The sequence below is a fragment of the Colobus angolensis genome, unplaced genomic scaffold (genome assembly GCF_000951035.1).
Source record: "Colobus angolensis palliatus isolate OR3802 unplaced genomic scaffold, Cang.pa_1.0 Scaffold41, whole genome shotgun sequence".
Taxonomy (NCBI): Eukaryota; Metazoa; Chordata; class Mammalia; order Primates; family Cercopithecidae; genus Colobus; species Colobus angolensis.
In genome coordinates, this window is record NW_012117488.1 from 7,062,057 (window position 1) to 7,080,352 (window position 18,296).

The 18,296-nt window shown below is 36.8% G+C and overlaps 1 protein-coding gene across 2 annotated transcripts in view; it reads right to left on the reverse strand.

Moving 5' to 3' along the window:
• Positions 1 to 7,505: 7,505 nt before the first annotated feature.
• RPF1 (ribosome production factor 1 homolog (S. cerevisiae)) overlaps positions 7,506 to 18,296 on the reverse strand; it is a 21,428-nt gene continuing 10,637 nt past the window's right edge. Inside the window, exons 4-9 of one of the 2 annotated variants that reach the window (XM_011956122.1) lie at positions 15,875 to 15,970; positions 15,138 to 15,291; positions 9,861 to 9,943; positions 9,256 to 9,437; positions 8,956 to 9,082; positions 7,506 to 7,865 (exon numbers count right to left, since the gene is read on the reverse strand). In XM_011956122.1, the coding sequence (XP_011811512.1) occupies positions 7,824 to 7,865; positions 8,956 to 9,082; positions 9,256 to 9,437; positions 9,861 to 9,943; positions 15,138 to 15,291; positions 15,875 to 15,970 (684 nt within the window). In that variant the 3' untranslated portion in view covers positions 7,506 to 7,823. Of the gene's footprint in view, positions 7,866 to 8,570; positions 9,083 to 9,255; positions 9,438 to 9,860; positions 9,944 to 15,137; positions 15,292 to 15,874; positions 15,971 to 18,296 lie in introns of those variants that run through there. The other variant, XM_011956121.1, reaches the window with a different exon arrangement.

The window sequence follows — 18,296 nt, forward strand, 5'->3', positions numbered from 1 at the left end:
TCATTCGTCTTGTTGTAGGATCCCCCTGAGAGAGGGTCTCCCATTTAGCTTTGTTAACTAGAAATGTGAGGGACCTGCTTACTCAGTTGTGGTCAACTCAGAAGGGAAGAGAAATTCTCATTCGTCTTGGTGTGGGATCCCCCTCACTTAGAGTCCTTGAAGTGCTGTAGACCTCACTACAGTTTGGAATCTATTTCTCTACTCTCCCAATTCTTACCTCATCACAGTGGTTTCTAGTGAGTCTTGATTTGGGTCTGAAATTCGAAATCATTTTATTTATTAACCATTATATATCATTCAGGTATGGCTTTATCACAGATAGGATGGACCAAGAAAGAAAACATGGGGCGGGATAGTGAAAGCAATACATTGTACATACTTAGTCTCCAAAGAAAATGACATGAGGTCCTCAGACTAAAATACTCCAAGAACTTTAATTTGAAAACCCTAGCTGCTGCTCCCCTAATCCCCCAAAACCGATCCTACCTAAATCTTAGTAGCCTTCTGGTTCTGGTCGGGATCATTAAAGGCACCAGAAATGATTTGGTTTTGGAGTTACTGCCTGATGTTAAGGCTGTAGCAAGAAGGGGAGCATCCCCTTTGGGACTTTTTAATGAGCTTTTCTTTAGACATGTTGCTAAATGTGGTTTAACATTGTGTATCTATTTTATCAATGACTGGGCTAGGTGATTTTTTGTGAGATTTTTAAACTAGTACAATATTTTAACCTTTATGTTTGAGTACAGTTGATAGAACTTATCATAAGTGCTTGACAAACTGTCATAGGTAGGTCAGGACATTTTTGAGAGTGAAAAGGGGCACTAATAATTAGGCCAGGATTACAGGGTTTCAACCTCCTGGATGGTGATTGTTACAGTGCCTTGGGGGCTAGCAGCTTGTTCCAGTTTTAGAGTCTTTGTCTCAGCTTTCCTCACTGTTTGGAATGCTGTTTCTCACTGATGGTTATTTGGTTGGATCTTTTGTCATTGAGATCTCAGTTTCAATGTCACCTCAGACACCTTCCCTTAGGTGGGCACCCAGTCACCATCTAAACGATTACTCATTTTACTACAGAGCACTGTGTCTGTCATTTTCTCTGAACTATCAGTTCCATAACAACAGGGCTCTCTCTGGCTGTTATGTATTCTCAGTGCCTGTAAGTATATGCAGCACATAGTGGTGCTTGGAACTTGTGAAAGGGAGTTACATTGGACCCCACCTACACTTTAAATAGAAAATTAACAGGTACTCTTTATGCTTCCTGCTGGTTAATATGAATGAAACACTAAACATTGTTACAATATTTGTTGAAAAAGGACACCACTGTTCCCCTACTTTAGCTACACTTCTTTTGGAAGGGAGGGGATGAGGGGGTTTAAGTCATTTGTAAAAATACTTCTTTTACATAGGAGCTATTAAACCTATGGAACTCATTACCCTGGACTGTTGTATAAGCCAGACACACAAATAGATTCGATAAGCGTTTAGATTCATCTTAGGATGATGAATTATTTTATCAGGTTGGAGGTACAGCTGTAATCTGCAGGGGTTCTTGGTATAGAGAGCATTTGTGATGCTATTAATTCCCTAAGGTCACATATCCAGCTGGATGGACTGGACACCTGCTCCCAGCCTCCTTGTGGTAAAGACTGAGAATAAAATAAATGAGTATTTCTCCCACTTCTTAAATCTCAGTTCAAGACTTCAGATATTAGATTCATGTTCCACGTCTGAACGGTTCAGTTCATTGTTTTGGTTATTTGTATACCATCAATATTTTAATGTTATTAAACTAGACAGTGACAGATTTCTGCCCAGTGTCATGTGACTGAAAGGCTGATAGCAAACTTCAATTTAACAGTTTTTCTAAGCAGCCTGCCTTTAAGAAACTATTGACTTAAATATGGTTTAAGTGTTAATATACATATACAGAGCCACCCAAACAGGACTTAAGGAACTTCTATGGCTTTATGGTTATTTTGTTTATATCCTACATCACCTTAGCAGAATATATAGAAATAGTAGATGTCTAAGTGAAAGAATGTATGCCTCTTTTAATTTTAGTTTAAATGCAACAGTATAAGGGTCTGATAAATTTGAGCATCAGTATACTGAATGCATTCTTACAGTGTTTGCGTTTCTAAATTATGTGCTATCCCACATTATGTTCATTCACAGTAGCATTTTTCCAGTTAATACTGCTTTCAAGACAAAATAATAGTTTGCTAGAACGTTATTGCTTTTTGTTTAACCTTTAATTTTTTTTAAGAAACAAGATGTTAAGTACCCTCAGGTTTGCACTTGAACAGCCTATTATTAATAAGATGTGCTGTGCTTTGCAAAAATAAACATAATTCTACTGTTTGTACTCAGTCATCTGATGCTTCTAGTAACCAAAGAAAACATACTTTAAATCAGTCTTATTTACAAGCATTGGTTTTAAGTATTAAGAGCTCACTAGGCTGGGTGCGGTGGCTCACGCCTGTAATCTCGCACTTTGGGAGGCCAACGCGGGCAGATCACAAGGTCAAGAGATCAAGACCATCCTGGCCAACATGGTGAAACCCTGTCTCTACTACAAATACAAAAATTAGCTGGGCGTGGTGATGCGCGCCTGTAGTCCCAGCTACTCAGGAGGCTGAGGCAGGAGAATCGCTTGAACCCGGGAGGGGGAAGCTGCAGTGAGCCGAGATCGCACCACTGCACTCTAGCCTGGCGACAGAGCGAGACTCCGTCTCAAAAAAAAAAAAAGACAGCTCACTATATGACTTAAGTCTTCAATTATTATATAGTATCTTCTTTTGAAGCAAGAGAAGTACTGTTTTATTGGAAGTACAGTATTTCCAAAGATTGAGAAAACCTTCATTAAAATGTTCTCACCATCTGGCGCTTCCCTCCCCTCTTTGTTATGTATAGGTTTCCCAGGCAGCTGCAGACTTGAAACAATTCTGTCTGCAGAATGCTCAACATGACCCTCTGCTGACTGGAGTATCTTCAAGTACAAATCCCTTCAGGCCTCAGAAAGTCTGTTCCTTTTTGTAGTAAAATGAATCTTTCAAAGGTAAGTTTCCTTAAATTAAAACCAAAACCCACATTGTAGGAATAACTAGTCTTCTCTTTCTTTGCAGCACTTAAAAGATCATCCCATGCCCTTTCCTTTGGCCCTCCATTTCCAGTATTTTTCTGTTTTGAAAGGAAAGTAAGGATTCATGAAACTTGCTGACTTAGTAGTCATGAAGGCTAATCGTTTCTATTTTACTATAAAGAAGGTTAAGTAGAGGATTTAATAACCATAAAGAGGGTATAGGAGAGTTACTACAAAATCCCACTGCTGTAACAAGCCATTTGTCACTTTTTAGAGCATCAGCCTAATGGCATATGCATCTTGGGAGTCCTCAAGTACTAGTTTTCTTTTCGTGTACCTGGCAAATACTTAGACAGTTTTTAAAAAAACTGTATTGTTTATGGGGATAACTTAAAGTACTACCAGATGATTTGGATTAACTCTTTGATGTTATTGCTCTAACTAAACCCAGATGTAGAGCAGTATAGCAAAGACTGGGAATTGGAAATGCAAGAGAAAATCAGATGTAACTGAGTAAGCCAGTGTGGTAAAGGCGTTTGGACTGAGGTAGAACAGGCTTTATGTTTTGTTCTCATTTGTTGGATTAAAGATGAAACATGAAGGAAATGCACTATATGAGTTCTTGGTAGCAGACAGACAGTGGACTGAATTTCAGAGAATTAAAAACTGAAGACCCTGCTGGCTTTATTAAAGCATGCTTCAGTACATTAATTTGTGCTTTCCAGATCAAATGCCATGTGTACAAATGTATGTTAGTCTAAGAGATGTGACCAAAAACGTTTTGGATCATTTAAAATGTAACTGAAGGGTGCTGCATTTTATAAATTCTTAGTACTTTAGTTAGGGAATGTACTCAATATTGACCTATGAGAGGCAAACTAATAGTACTTTTTAAAAAAAGGTTTTGTATATGGCACACACCCCTTACTAACATTCTGACTCTCCAAAGCCCAGGAAGCTGCTTCCTAAAATACCTTGTTACATAGTTTTGCCCTCCTTAATTAAGCTTTGTAGACCTGGTAGTGTCCAGGAAGTCTGTATAAGAACATGTTTCCAGTAAATACAATGATTTGTTAAGATGTTTTAAGTTTTTTGAAGTACCAGGGGGAAAAAAAGCCCTTTGAAAACAGGTGTCATGTGCACAAAAATGCACATGAAGAAGTAATTCACTTTCATATTTAACTGTTTATTATAATATTCTTTGTTTCTGGTACTATTCATTTAATTCTTCATGGTAGTTTTTGGAAGTTTCATATTTTTATGGTTTATTAATGATTTTTTTTAACCTCAGTTCTTATATTCACTTTACAGAGTGGTTTATTTTCATATGAATAAAATACTGGGCAGCTATTAATAGTTTTATTAGTTTGTTCATAGGAATCTACAGATAAGTGTTTAAATGAATTGCTCAATTTTAAAAATATGGCTGGGGTAAGAATCCAGAATGTAAAATAATGTCTATTAATCCCAGCAGTATAAGAAAACAGCTTGGTGGATATTAAGATTTGAAGCAATTTGGGCTAGGAGAAGAATAATTAGCTTGAATATATGCAAATCACTTTGTTAAAATGCAAATTCGAATTCAGAAGGTCTGAAGTGAGTCCCTACAACTTGCATTTCTTACAACTGCCCACTTATGCTGATAGTACTAGACCTACACTGAGTGGCATGAATGTAAAGAATCTACATTGGAGTTATGTGTATAAATACAGTTTTATCGCTGGAGTGCAATGGGGCAATCTCAGCTCACTGCAACCTCTGCTTCCTGGGTTCAAGTGCTCCTGCCTCAGCTTCCTGAGTAACTGGGATTACAGGTGCACACCACCACACCCAGCTGATTTTTGTATTTTTAGTAGAGACAGGGTTTCTTCATGTTGGTCAGGCTAGTCTCAAACTCCTGACCTCAGGTGATCCACCCACCTCAGCCTCCCAAAATGCTGGGATTACAGACGTGAGCCACTGTGCCCAGCCCTGTATTTCCTTTTAAGAGGAATTTGTTTTTTTTTTTTTTTTTTTTTTGAGATTCCAGCTTTTAAAAATTTTCCTTCTTTACACACAACAAAATAGAAGAAATAATACAGGATTAAAAACTTAATCAGTAGAACATGTATACACAAAAAATGCAGATAAGACGACAGGCTTATTGACAGTGAGGAAACACATGTAAAATTAAGGTAGTTTTTGTATGAAACATTTTATGGGTGCCATGAAAATGTTTTAATTAAAAAAATTTAAGGATCAGTATTTGCTTTTTCATTCTGCCTTTTTTAAATGGTGAATTTCTTATTTCCTTAAATATTCTTTGTCAACAAGATCTTTAATGGTTGTACTGTGATTCAATTATACTTCCTTGAATATTTAAGTTTCCAAAATTTGAGGTTACAGTGAGGTGAAGATTTTGGTGAACAACTATATATATACTTCGTACCTCTATTATAAATTTCTAGAAGTAAAATTAGTCAAGGAGTGAACATTTAACATTTTTACAATGTTGTACTTGATATCCCCTGCCAATATAATACTTTGGCCTTCCACTAGAAACATGAGAATGCTTTTTCCTTGAGCCCTAAGTCTTGTTTGTTATTATTTTAGGTGAGATTAAACATTTTTCATAGCATTCTGTTTATGCCTCTTAAACATTTTTGTTACAAAATATCTCAGATTAACACTTTTGTACCTTTCCATATCAATAATCCTAAAGTTAGTCTGCTCATGTTTTAATTTTTTAGTGCACTTTTTAAAATTTAATATTCTTTCATTTTTTAAATTTTTTAGTTTATACTCTTAACTGAAATATTTTATGGTTAGAAAACATAACTTATTTTTTAAGGCATAACTTATAGCTTTGTATTCCATCATATGTAGAAACCTTCGTTTATCCATTCTCTTATGGAGTTATATTTAGGTGTTTCAGTTCTTTGCGGTTAAAATACTAATATAGTCAATATCCTTGTACATGTTTCTCTATGTCTGGGTTTATCTAGGTAACTAGAAGTGTGGTTGCATCTTCTACTTCACTAGATACTGCCAAACTGCCCTGCTAAATACTCCTGCTCATTTTTCTAAGGATGTTTGGATTTTTTTTTTTTTTTTTTTTTTTTTTTTGAGACGGAGTCTTGCTGTGTCGCCCAGGCTGGAGTGCAATGGCGCAATCTCGGCTCACTGCAAGCTCCGCCTCCTGGGTTCACGCCATTCTTCTGCCTCAGCCTCCGAGTAGCTGGGACTACAGGCGCCCGCCACCACGCCCGGCTAGTTTTTTGTATTTTTAGTAGAGACGGGGTTTCACCATGTTAGCCAGGATGGTCTTGATCTCCTGACCTAGTGATCCACCCGCCTCGGCCTCCCAAAGTGCTGGGATTACAGGCTTGAGCCACCGCGCCCGGCCCGGATGTTTGGATTTTTCTTAAGAGAGCTTTATTAACCTTTTTTTATTATATACAGAATATATTTTGGCAGTAATCTTAGCAAGTTAATCTGTAAGTCTGTTTATAAAACAGGAATGACTTATATATCAGAGTGGTTGTGAAAATTAAGGGAAAGATTTTACTGGTTACTGCACCACAGGCATTTCCCATCCTGTTTCTCTTAGGTTATTCATGAAAAAAATTAAAAAGTATATTTTTTGATACTTTACCCTAACTCACCTTTTTTTTCCTATCTTAGGTTTCCCAAACCACTCCTTATGATCCAGTGAATATTCAAGAGAGCTACATTTGAAGCCTGTACAAAAGCTTATCCCTGTAACACATGTGCCATAATATACAAACTTCTACTTTTGTCAGTCCTTAACATCTACCTCTCTGAATTTTCATGAATTTCTGTTTCACAAGGGTAATTGTTTTATATACACTGGCGGCAGCATACAATAAAACTTAGTATGAAAGTTTTATTTTGCATTATTATTGGTATTAAATACATGGTATATTAATCTGTTCTGAACACCTGAAGGGGTTAAGTTTGTACAGTTTGTTCCACCTACTCTTCTTACATGACTTTATGCCATACATCTGGCAAGACTGCTAGGGAATTAAAGGTAAACCGCAAACCTTTATTCTTGTAACGTCAGGAGGAGGCTGTTAAGTTCTACAGGTTTCCATGCATGAGTTACTTATAGGGTTAACTTTGTTTCAGTGCCTGAATGGAGTACTACAGCACCATGTAATGAGGTAAAAAAGAGCTCCCCCAACCTGGCCACAAAAAACCAAACACCTCAAAATCAGGAAGCAAAGATTAGCTTCAGTAATTTGCAACTTTGCTTTAAACCCCGGTAGATCATTTTGCTTTAAATTTTTTACCCTTCTGAAGGCTTAAGAGAATGTTAAAACATCCAGAAACCTGGCCTCCATTTAAGTTATTAAAACTGTGCCAGACACTGGGAATCCAAGATTAATCTGGTGTAAAAATCAAGGGTTAGCCAATATTTACCAACCATTTTATTCCTCTCATGTGTTCTATGCAAATAGGAAAGTTAATCTGAATCTTGATTCCAACTTAATTATTCAGTTACGCAAAAACAAGATAACTAAATTTAAGAAAACCTAAGCCATCAAAATAACTTTTATTTGTATTTTCTACATAAACACACAGTGGCAATTCATGGCATTTGGTAATTTGTCCAAACGTGAGAGGCTTATGAAATCAACAAATGCCATTTTGAAGAGAGTATTCTGTCAAAAATAAATTACCCAAGTTCAAGATAGGCCTGTTCAGCAAAATCCAATATTATTCTCTCAGTACTTTATAAATGGAATTTTCTTCTACTTGTATCCATTTCCCGGGGCTGAAAGTGGAAAGCGGGGGAGTGGAAGAAGAAAATAAAACAAAAATATAATTAACAGTTCAGGTAAAATAGTAAAAGTTAACGTCCCTAGAACTTCATAGGTAACACACTGAAAAACTGGGTTTGTGTGAGACCCTGAATAGTCAGTCTTCGGTCTAATATAAAAGATGTTGGCAGTTACTTTGTGTGTGTGTGTGATTTTAAAATAAAATGTTACTAAGTGAAGTACTGCTTATACTAGATAGAAAAGGATGTTTTAGACCAAGTGCGGTGGCTTACACCTGTAATCCCAGCACTTTGGGAGGCTGAGGCGGGCGGATCAGGAGATCAAGACCATCCTGGCTAACACGGTGAAACCGTCTCTACTAAAAATACAAAAAATTAGCCAGTGTGGTGGTGCACGCTTGTAATCCCAGCTACTCGGGAGGCTGAGGCAGGAGAATAGCTTGAACCCAGGAGGCAGAGGCTGCAGTGAGCAGGGATGGTGCCCCTGCACTCCAGCCTGGGCAACAGAGCTGAGACTCCATCTCAAAAAAAAAAAAAAGATGTTTTAAAACATTGAAAGTTTTCATTTATGATTTAAGATGATGATCTCCACACATCTAAGAAAACTATTTAAGATGATGATCTCCAAACGTCTATCTCCAAACGTCTAAGAAAACTATCAGTAGTTCTCAAGAAACATGTAACAGAGTCACATATAACACAGGCTTATAAGCGGATTGCTGCTGGGCCCCACCCCCTAAGTTGCTGATCCAATAGGTCTGCGGGCCAAAGAATTTTCATTCCTAACAGGTTCGTAGGTAATGGTGCTGGTACCACTTTGAGAACCACTGATGTTTATACTTCAGATGAACCACGGTTAATCACCAAACCCAGATATTGTAGCTTTTTTTTTCCAGCGGTATATGTGCAGGATGTGCAGGTTTGTTACATAGGTAAACATGTGCCATAGTGGTTTGCTGCACAGATCATTTTCATCACCTAGGTATTAAGCCCAGCATCCGTTAGCTATTCCTGATGCTCTCTCTCCTCCCACCCTCTTATCCCATACTTTAAAAATTAGTTTTTTAAAACAATAAGCACATACCTTATGGACCCATTCATACTCTCCATATTTAGAATCAAAGGTTCCTTTCTGAAGAGACCTTAATTTTATGGTAAAACGTGGTCCAAGTTCCTGAATTCCCACTTTCTTTTCACTCCTGAATATGTATCTTCAAAGACAAAAAGTTAATCTGAATGAGCTATTGTTTAACATTATGACAGGGTTCAAAAGATAATTCATTTTATCTTGTATGATACTTGCTACAATATATTGGAAAATTAGTTCATGTTGAAAATATATTTCATGATTCAAGTCAAAGTTCAACAAGTTTACCTTCCTCACCTGTGAAATCTGAAGAATATATAATCCCGTTGATTGTGGAATGTGGCAACCTGCCTTCCAATAAATTGAGGATTATGAGGGAAGAGAGATGCAAACATACGTCCAATTGAATGACCCAGCCGTGTTGTAAAATTATTCAGAATTATTTCAGGTATGTGTTCTGTGGGGTCCTTGCCTCTTCTCTAGAAAAATAATGAAAAATAAATATCACCATGAGCTAAGCTAATTGGCAATACCTCCCAATGCAATTTCAAATATCAAAATTTACATGACAAATTTGCAAAATTTATCGTTTTTTAGTGACAAACTACCACAGATGGCTTACCAAACCCATGAAATAAGACGTATCTAAAATTATTTTAATATGCAGTGAATGCAACAAAAAATATCCTATTAGAAAATCAACGTGCTTCATAGTAATGAAGACTATTGCCTGCCGGCTGTGTAACTTAACCACAGTCTCCCAAGAAAACTGATAGATAAAAACTGCTGTAATCAGGAGAAAAAATGCCATTATTAAAATAAATTAGAGCTATAAGATACAGCATCTACTAATCAAATACTGTGAAGAGATCAATGCCAATCAAGGAATGTATAAAACTTACCTTAATTTCTTTACGAAGACGAACACTGCTCATTTTGAAATGAGCAGTTGGGCCATTTGGCAAGTGACTCAAAATAAGTCCATCTGTTCATAAAAGTTAAGAGAAACACATTGAACTCTGTAATCTCAACCTAATTGTTTAAATAACTGGTCCTCTACATCCAAAGGTCCCTAAAATCTGTACCCAAGTGAAAAGGCAGATGTACGTATTCCTCTAAAGTGACATTTTCCTACCATATCAAAAGCTCAAAATCAGTCAAAATCTTCCAAGAAAATAGACTAGGGTAGTCCTTTTTTTCTCTTTTTACAATATAATAGTTAATCATCACCCTCAATAGGGTATGTTACGGTACCCTAAAGTAGGTGAAAAAAAGCTCTTTAACTGACCACTACTCTTAGGAGTAAAATAGGATGGGATTCTACAATCATGTAACACTGCAAATACAGTGTTTTACCTCCATGTTCTGAAGATGTATAACCCCAAAATGTCACTTTTACACATCTGTATGGTCAGAATATGCTGTCAACTTTGAATAACGTCCCATGAGACCAGACTCCTAAACTTTCCTTTATGAAATTAAGGTTATTAGTATTTTGCAAGAGATCAGCCCTTACTTAGGATTACTGTACCACAAATTATAATCAACTAACCAAATAATAGCCATTCACTGACTGTCATTTCCCATAAATTGAGAATTATGCTAGACACACTAAACTACAAATGAAATTTAAGATCACCTACCTACAACCAGCAGGACTAGCAGCCCAAGAACTCTAGAAGTTCTGGGTGCTGCAAACTAAGGTTGCTACCTATATAATGTTCTTCAAGTTTTTGTGGCACAACCTGACCTTCACTTGAAACACCTTTACTTTTCATGAGTAATTCTTGGCTATTGCTTAATGGCATTACAAGCAGGCATATTAATGGCAATGGACAGGGCTTTCACTTTGTATTACGCTTTTCTAGTTTAGAAGAAATTTTCAAACACATTTCATCTGATTCAACAACTTAAATAGGCCAGAATCAGATGGTTTCAAGTCTATCTGCATATAATATGTATCTTTCAAAGCAGATGTTGCCATCTTTTTACAATGGCATCAACACTCATTCCTCCAGATTAGAAGCTATGGTATCTTCAACTTCTCCCTCTCCCACCAAATCTCAACTGCTGTAACCTTCAGAATTTCCTCACTTAGCATTCTCTTTACCCTTACTGTCATAGTGAGGTCCTCGAGATTTTCCACCTAGATTATTAAAGTAGTATTGTGGTTGGTCTGACCTTTTTCCTCACCATCTCAAGTACATCTCCTAATGCAGATTGTAAAATCAAGTCTGGACTTAGGCCTTGGTTCTATAAGTAACCAGCTATGGGACTTAGCTGTTTCATTATATCTGTACCATAGTTTCTCATGTGCTAAGTGAAAAACAAACTAGATACCTTCACAGTCTTGACAGCTGTAGCTAATTTCATACTACTCTCATCACAGACTCATCTACAGAAAGACAACATTGGTATGAGATTCATAATGTGGCCACAAATTACCTTTTCAACCTATTTACCCTATGCCCACACGAAGCTGTTTCCTAACTGGTAGGCACTCGCAGTCTTATGTACTATATATGTTAATCCTAGCATGCATTTTTTGCTTCTGCTAATTTGAATACCTGCAACATTTTACTCATCTATTATGGTCTACTTCAAATGTCACCTTTTTATGCAGTCAGAATTAAGATCTAAATCTTCTCAGTTCTTACTGCTACCACAGCATTCATCACTTATTTGAGTTACAGTCAGGAAAACACCTTTCTTCCCAACTAATCTGCTAACACTTAGTTAGGGATGGGAATTTTTTTCTTTTTTTTTGAGACAGTCTCACTCTGCAGTCCAGGCTGAAGTGCAATGGTACGACCATGGGTCACTGCAGCCTCAACCTCTCCGGCTCAAGCAATCTTCCCACCTCAGCCTCCCGAGTAAATGGGACTACAGGCATGCCATCATGCCCAGCTAATTTTTGTAGAGACAGGGTTTTGTCATCTTGCCCAGGCTGGTCTCAACCGATACACCTGCCTTAACCTCCCAAAGTGCTGAGACTGCAGGCAGATTTTTCAGCAAACGTTTGAATTCTATCATTTTAAAAGATTCACCACAGGTTAAACTTCACGAAATACAGCCAAAAGTATTTATTAAGGGGTCTAGGAGATATAAGTCATTTTTTCCAACCCCCAAATCAAGGCTTAAATCCTTTCTAGAACATTCCCACTAAATTGTGGTCTGTGTCAAAAGCAAAGTACAAAATCCAAACTTACCAGTTTCTAAATAACTTCTTTTCCTGTGTACCTGCATTGTGCAAGAGGCTTTATTTACATTACTGCTAATCCCTAACACAAATCATGCAAAACAAGAGTCATCATGCCTATTTCAGTAATGAGGAAAAGAGGCTGAAGAGGGTCAAGTAAATTAGCCTAAGTAAATCAGACCAAGGCAACTGCACATCTCAACTAGGGTGGGACTGCACCTAGCTTAAGCCCTTGGCTGACAGCTGCTCACATTTGGAAATGTACAGAGGCATTTTGTTTGTCAGGATGACTGAAGTGTTACTGGTATTTAGAATCCAAAGGCCAGGAATGCAAACCATCTTACAAGCTGCCAAGAGTGTAGCACAAATAATTACCCTACCTCAAATGCCAGTAGTTCCCCATTTAGAAATAATGAATACAGGATGTAGGTCTGTAAAGATAAAGTTTACATGCTTCTCACTATACCACATGTTTACTAAAATGACTACCACATGGCACTACCAGACACTATGCTTTATAAACATAATACATTTAATGTGATCTTTATGGGAACTCTAAAGATAGTTATTATTTCCTACATTTAAAAAATGAGGAAATTGAGTGGCTAAGAAACTTGACTAAAATCACAAAACTAGCAAATAACGCAATCTGTATTTGATAAAACAGCTGCCCTGACTCAAAGCCACTAGTAGGTTTCTACAGTTTAGACAGCTGATGAAGTTCTATTTTAGAATAAGTCAAAAAAGTATATCCCTTTACTTCCACCACTGAGCACTACTCTTTCATACAGTAGCCCCTCCAATGTCTTTAGAAAGATGCCATGATCCTAGAATCTACTTTCCCACAGGCTAAATCCTGTTTTTTCAACTTTTCCGCCATGTGTCATCATTAGGAGTTGTGCTTTTTTTTCCTGAACCCATGCTAAGTCTCCAGGAATCACCACTATATTTTTTTTTGACAGTCTTGGCCTGTCACCCCAGGCTGGAGTGCAGTGGGCACCATCTCGGCTCATGGCAACCTTTGCCTCCCGGGTTCAAGTAATTCTAGTGCCTCAGCCTCCCAAGTAGCTGGGATTACTGGCATGTGCCACCACACCCAGCTAATTTTCGTATTTTTAGTAGAGATGCGATTTTGCCATGTTGGCCAGGCTGGTCTCAAACTCCTGACCTCAAGCAATCTGCTGGCCTAGGCCTCCCAAAGTGCTGGGACTACAGGTGTGAGCCACCATGCCCAGCCAGAAAATGTAAACTTTTTAAAGGCAATAGATGATATAGGTGAGATCTGTGTGACTATATAAAACACCCTGGATAAAATAAGGATAGAACATTTATTGAATTGATGAATGCCTGCTTCTTAGCAGGGTTACTAGTGGCCTCAAAGTGATGACAGTTGTTTTTTAACTGCCAAAAATAAAAAGAGGAAAACAGACCTTACCACTTTGTGGAGGCAGTTTAAAAAAAGAAAAAGAGGTAGCAACTACCTTAAAAACAAATTTTTTCTGGAGTAGTTAAGTATTCAAGAGATTTCAGATACTTTGATACATTAATCCGGTAAACCAAATTACAATATGGCCAACAAAACACATTACAAAGCTTGTTATAGTTTATTCTAGTTTCTGGAAAGCTACTAGAACAAGTGGATAAAGTAAGTTATATTGAAAACAATAAAAATCATAAAAGTTAGATTTTTAAAAAACAGCCTTTTAAGTCACTAATTTAAAAACAACAGTGTTCACTGATATTAGAAATAAAATGTTGGCCGGGCGCGGTGGCTCAAGCCTGTAATCCCAGCACTTTGGGAGGCCGAGATGGGCGGATCACAAGGTCAGGAGATCGAGACCATCCTGGCTAACACAGTGAAACTCTGTCTCTACTAAAAAAAATACAAAAAAACTAGCCGGGCGATGCGGCGGGCGCCTGTAGTCCCAGTTACTCAGGAGGCTGAGGCAGGAGAATGGCGTAAACCCGGGAGGCGGAGCTTGCAGTAAGCCGAGATCGCACCACTGTACTCCAGCCTGGGTGACAGGGCGAGACTCTGTCTCAATTAAAAAAAAAAAAAAAAAAAAGAAATAAAATGTTATTCTGGCACCACAGAAAGTCTTGTCCCTATTTTTTTTTGTAAATTCTTTATAATTTTATCTTAATGAAATTAAAAATCATAAAGATGACTCATTCAATTGGTCATCTTTAAAGCTACTGAACTCACAGCCATCATTCAATAAATAAATAAAACAATAGCAACAATAACAAGAAACCTACATACCCTTTATGAAGTCTCTTATCTCAATAGGAAGAAATAACTTGGGTTCAGGTGACACATTCATCTCAGATCTGAGACTCACAAAAAAATTTAGACTGGAACAAACACATAACATGGGCCTGAGTCTCTACCTCAAAAACTTAATCCTGTGACACCACCTCTGGCAACATAAAATCTAGCCATAACAAACCATATGCAGATCCCCAACTAGGTCAGCCCTTTCCTCCCTCTCTTTCCAAATGGTTGTCCCTCTGCACTGAGCGCTTTTCTCTGCCTCATTCCCCTGCTTCACCCTCATCCATCTAGATCCAGCTTCAGCATCTCTTTCTACAGGAAGTCCTTCCTCCCAGGGCAGACTTTGTACCAATCACAGGGTCCCCACTCTATCCTGCATTTCTCTGTTTAATTGTACCATCCACACTATATTTTGTCAGTTTACATATCCATTTACTCCACCTATGAATTTCCTGAAGGCTGTCTCTTGTTTTATCTCTGCATCTTTTACTAAGGGTTAAAATAATCTCTCGGCTGTAGCATGTGCCTGATAAATGGTGAATACAAAGGAAAAATCAGTTTATAGATTCTTGGAAAGAGATATAATTTTCTGATAAAAAAATTATTTTCTGAAAGTTATAGGCAATATTTCCTTATTCTTTTAAATATATTTTTAAGGGGGTTGAGGGAGAGGACAGGAAAACCTCCTTTAAAAAAAAAGGATACTTGGGGTTTTACGATCTTCATTAATAACAATCAGGTCTGTGAACTCTCTTGCGATGCACTGAGGAATAATTTTTTTCAGAGCCAGTCCTCTTCTGTAATAAACATGTGAGTTTGGTATAACCGTGGAGAGCTGTTCACAGAGTCGTACTGTTCTCTGCAAAACAAAATAACAAAAATTTTGAATAGTTTTTGAAAAAGAATAAAAATCTTATGTGGTACATAAGGAAAGAAATAATGATTATGATGATTAATAGAAAGCAACACTGAGGAAAGCATGAAACTGGAACAGTGTCTCCTCTTCTATCAAAGGCTGATCATCCTAAAGCAGTGGTTCTCAATTAGGGGCAATTCTGCTCCATCAGGGGACACATTTGGCAATATCTGGAGACATTTTTGATGGTTATAACTGGTGGTAGTGGTAGTGGTGTGTGGTTGCTACTGGTACCTAATGCATAGAGGCCAGAGAAGCTGGTAAACATCCTATAATGAACAGGATGGCTCACGATAACAAAGAATTCTCCAGTAAAATGCTAACAACGCTGAGGTTGAGAAATCCTATCCTGAAGAATCGTATTGAGTAAACCTACATCATATCACCACTGCTACGCTTTATTTACTTATTCACAGGCATTCTTTAAGGCAGTTAACTAAAGGTTTAACTCTTCTGAACAGAGTACTTTAAATAGAACTAATAAGAAAATTAAGAATTCAAGAACTAAATTAATCAATGTGTTTACCCCATGAGGTCTATCTGATGTTGTGATGAGAATCTTGGGAGAAGTCTGTTTGTTGAAGTAAGAAGCAAATTCATCTGTAGATTCATCATAAGCAACCTGAGAACAGAGAAGAAGGATAATTTTACATCAAACAAATACTCTACTGGGCCAGAATTCTAAAAGTAGCTTCAGCAGGACTGCTGAACACTGAGTACCTAGCTGATAGGGGATTTCAAGACAGACCAGGAAGGACTGACATTAATGGACACAGGAAGAGGATGGAGTGGATTTCTCCTGTGTAAAATACAAGTACAAAACTGAATAAAATTGTCAGAAATCACTTCAGGGCAGAAACTGAGATATGTTTACTCTTGAACTACTTTCATTTCCGTCATCAACTTGGTTGGTGAAAATAATCACAGGGAAGAAAAAAAAAAAAAAAAACAAGCAAAAAAACTAATGAAATTACGAGAAGACAAATCTTCCATTAAGAGACACTCAGATTTAAACAATAATGAAAGTAGTACCTTTTAAAATTTGTGGAATATACCCAAGTGGTACTCTGAAAGAGTCTTATGGCTATACCTGCTCACATTAGAAAATATACATATTGAGCAAATCAATAAATACAGAATCAACTCAAAGGAAGCAGAAGAAAGTAATAAAGATAAAAGGAGATATAAATGAATCAGAAAACAAAGATTCAGTAGGATCAAAGAAGAAAGTACTTAGAAAAGACTAAGAGAATAGATATCTTGGTAAAAACTGATTTAAAAAAGAAAAAGCCAAAATAAAATAATATGAGGAATGAAAAGTGGACATTACTGTAGTGTGACTCATGAACATAGATATAATTAATTCTAAGCAAAGAATAAACCCAATTTAGTTATGATGCTTAATGCAATAAAAGAGAAAAGCCACATAATCACCTCAATATTTGCAAAGAAAACATCTAATAACATTCTACATTCATTCATGATAAACAAGACAAAAAATAGCCTAAGAATAAATAAAATTTACTTAACTTTTAACTCTTAATAATCTATCTTTAGTGACACAAATATTAATGATGATGCAATGGAAGTATTCTTTTGAAAATCAGGAATGTGGCAAAGATGGCACTATTGATTTTTCTATTTATTTGACATTAAGCTAGAAGTTCTAGAAGGCACAAAAGTGGGAGAAAAACAGGTCAAAATAAGAAAACTGTCATTTGCAGAAATGATTATCTAAAACAGAAAAATGAAAACAATATCCCAACAAATTAGATATGACTTTAGGTAGGCTACTGGTTAGAAGATCACTACTCAAAAATCCACTGCATTTTTATAAATTGGCAACCAAAACAATTTTCAAAGACATGCAGTTTACACCAACAAAAACCGTTAAGATACCCAGGAATAGCTCTAGGAAGATTTATGGGTCAACTTGCATGAAGAGAACTATGAAATTCATGAAATACGTTTTACTATTCAAAGAAGACTTAAGAAATATATAGTATATATATACATATGTATCCCCAATCTGGAGGATATATGTATCCCCAAATTGATCTGATTTTTGTGCCATTTATAATTTATATGGAGGAGCAAAGGCCTAGGAAAAGCCAAAACACATCTGAAGAGAGGGGATTTAGGGGCAGAAGTGAAAGCAGCATCTTGCCCTTACAGATATTAAGACTTATTATGAAGCTAATTAAGAAAGTAATGATGCAGTGACAAACTGGCCAAGCAAATAGCCCAGAAAATGACCAAGCATATATAGATATTTGATATATAACTTGGCATTACAATTCATTGTGGGGAAAGGCTGCACTACTTCAAAAATGGTATTGGATAAACTGTATGTATGTGTGTGTGTATATATATATATATACATATATACACATATATGCTGCGCAAAAGGACAGGCTGGGGTGAAGGACAGCAAGGAAAGTAACTGGTTTCCATTCTCACACCAAACAGAAAACAATTCCTAACAATTAAGTCAATAAACATGAGAGACAACTCTTTATTTTAGAAAGAAAGAAAAAGTGACTTAGGATCACAGGAAAGAGAACAGTTTCTTAAATATGACATAAAAAGTTTTAAATGCTAAAAATTTCAAAAATTCAACTATATCAAGAACTTCTGGTCCTTGTCCTCAAAAGACACCATGGAAAATAAAAAGAGAATCCATAAATTGGAAGATGCCTTTAATACGTATAAAGGATTGGTATCCAAATATATAGAGAAGTTCCACAAATGATCAAAATACACTACATGATAGAAAACTGGGCAAAAGACATGTTTTATCTCTAAAGAAAACAACTTATATTAAACGACGCTCAACTATCGCAAGAACAGAAAACCAAACACCGCATGTTCTCCCTCATAGGTGGGAACTGAACAATGAGATCACTTGGACTCGGGAAGGGGAACATCACACACCGGGGCCTATGACG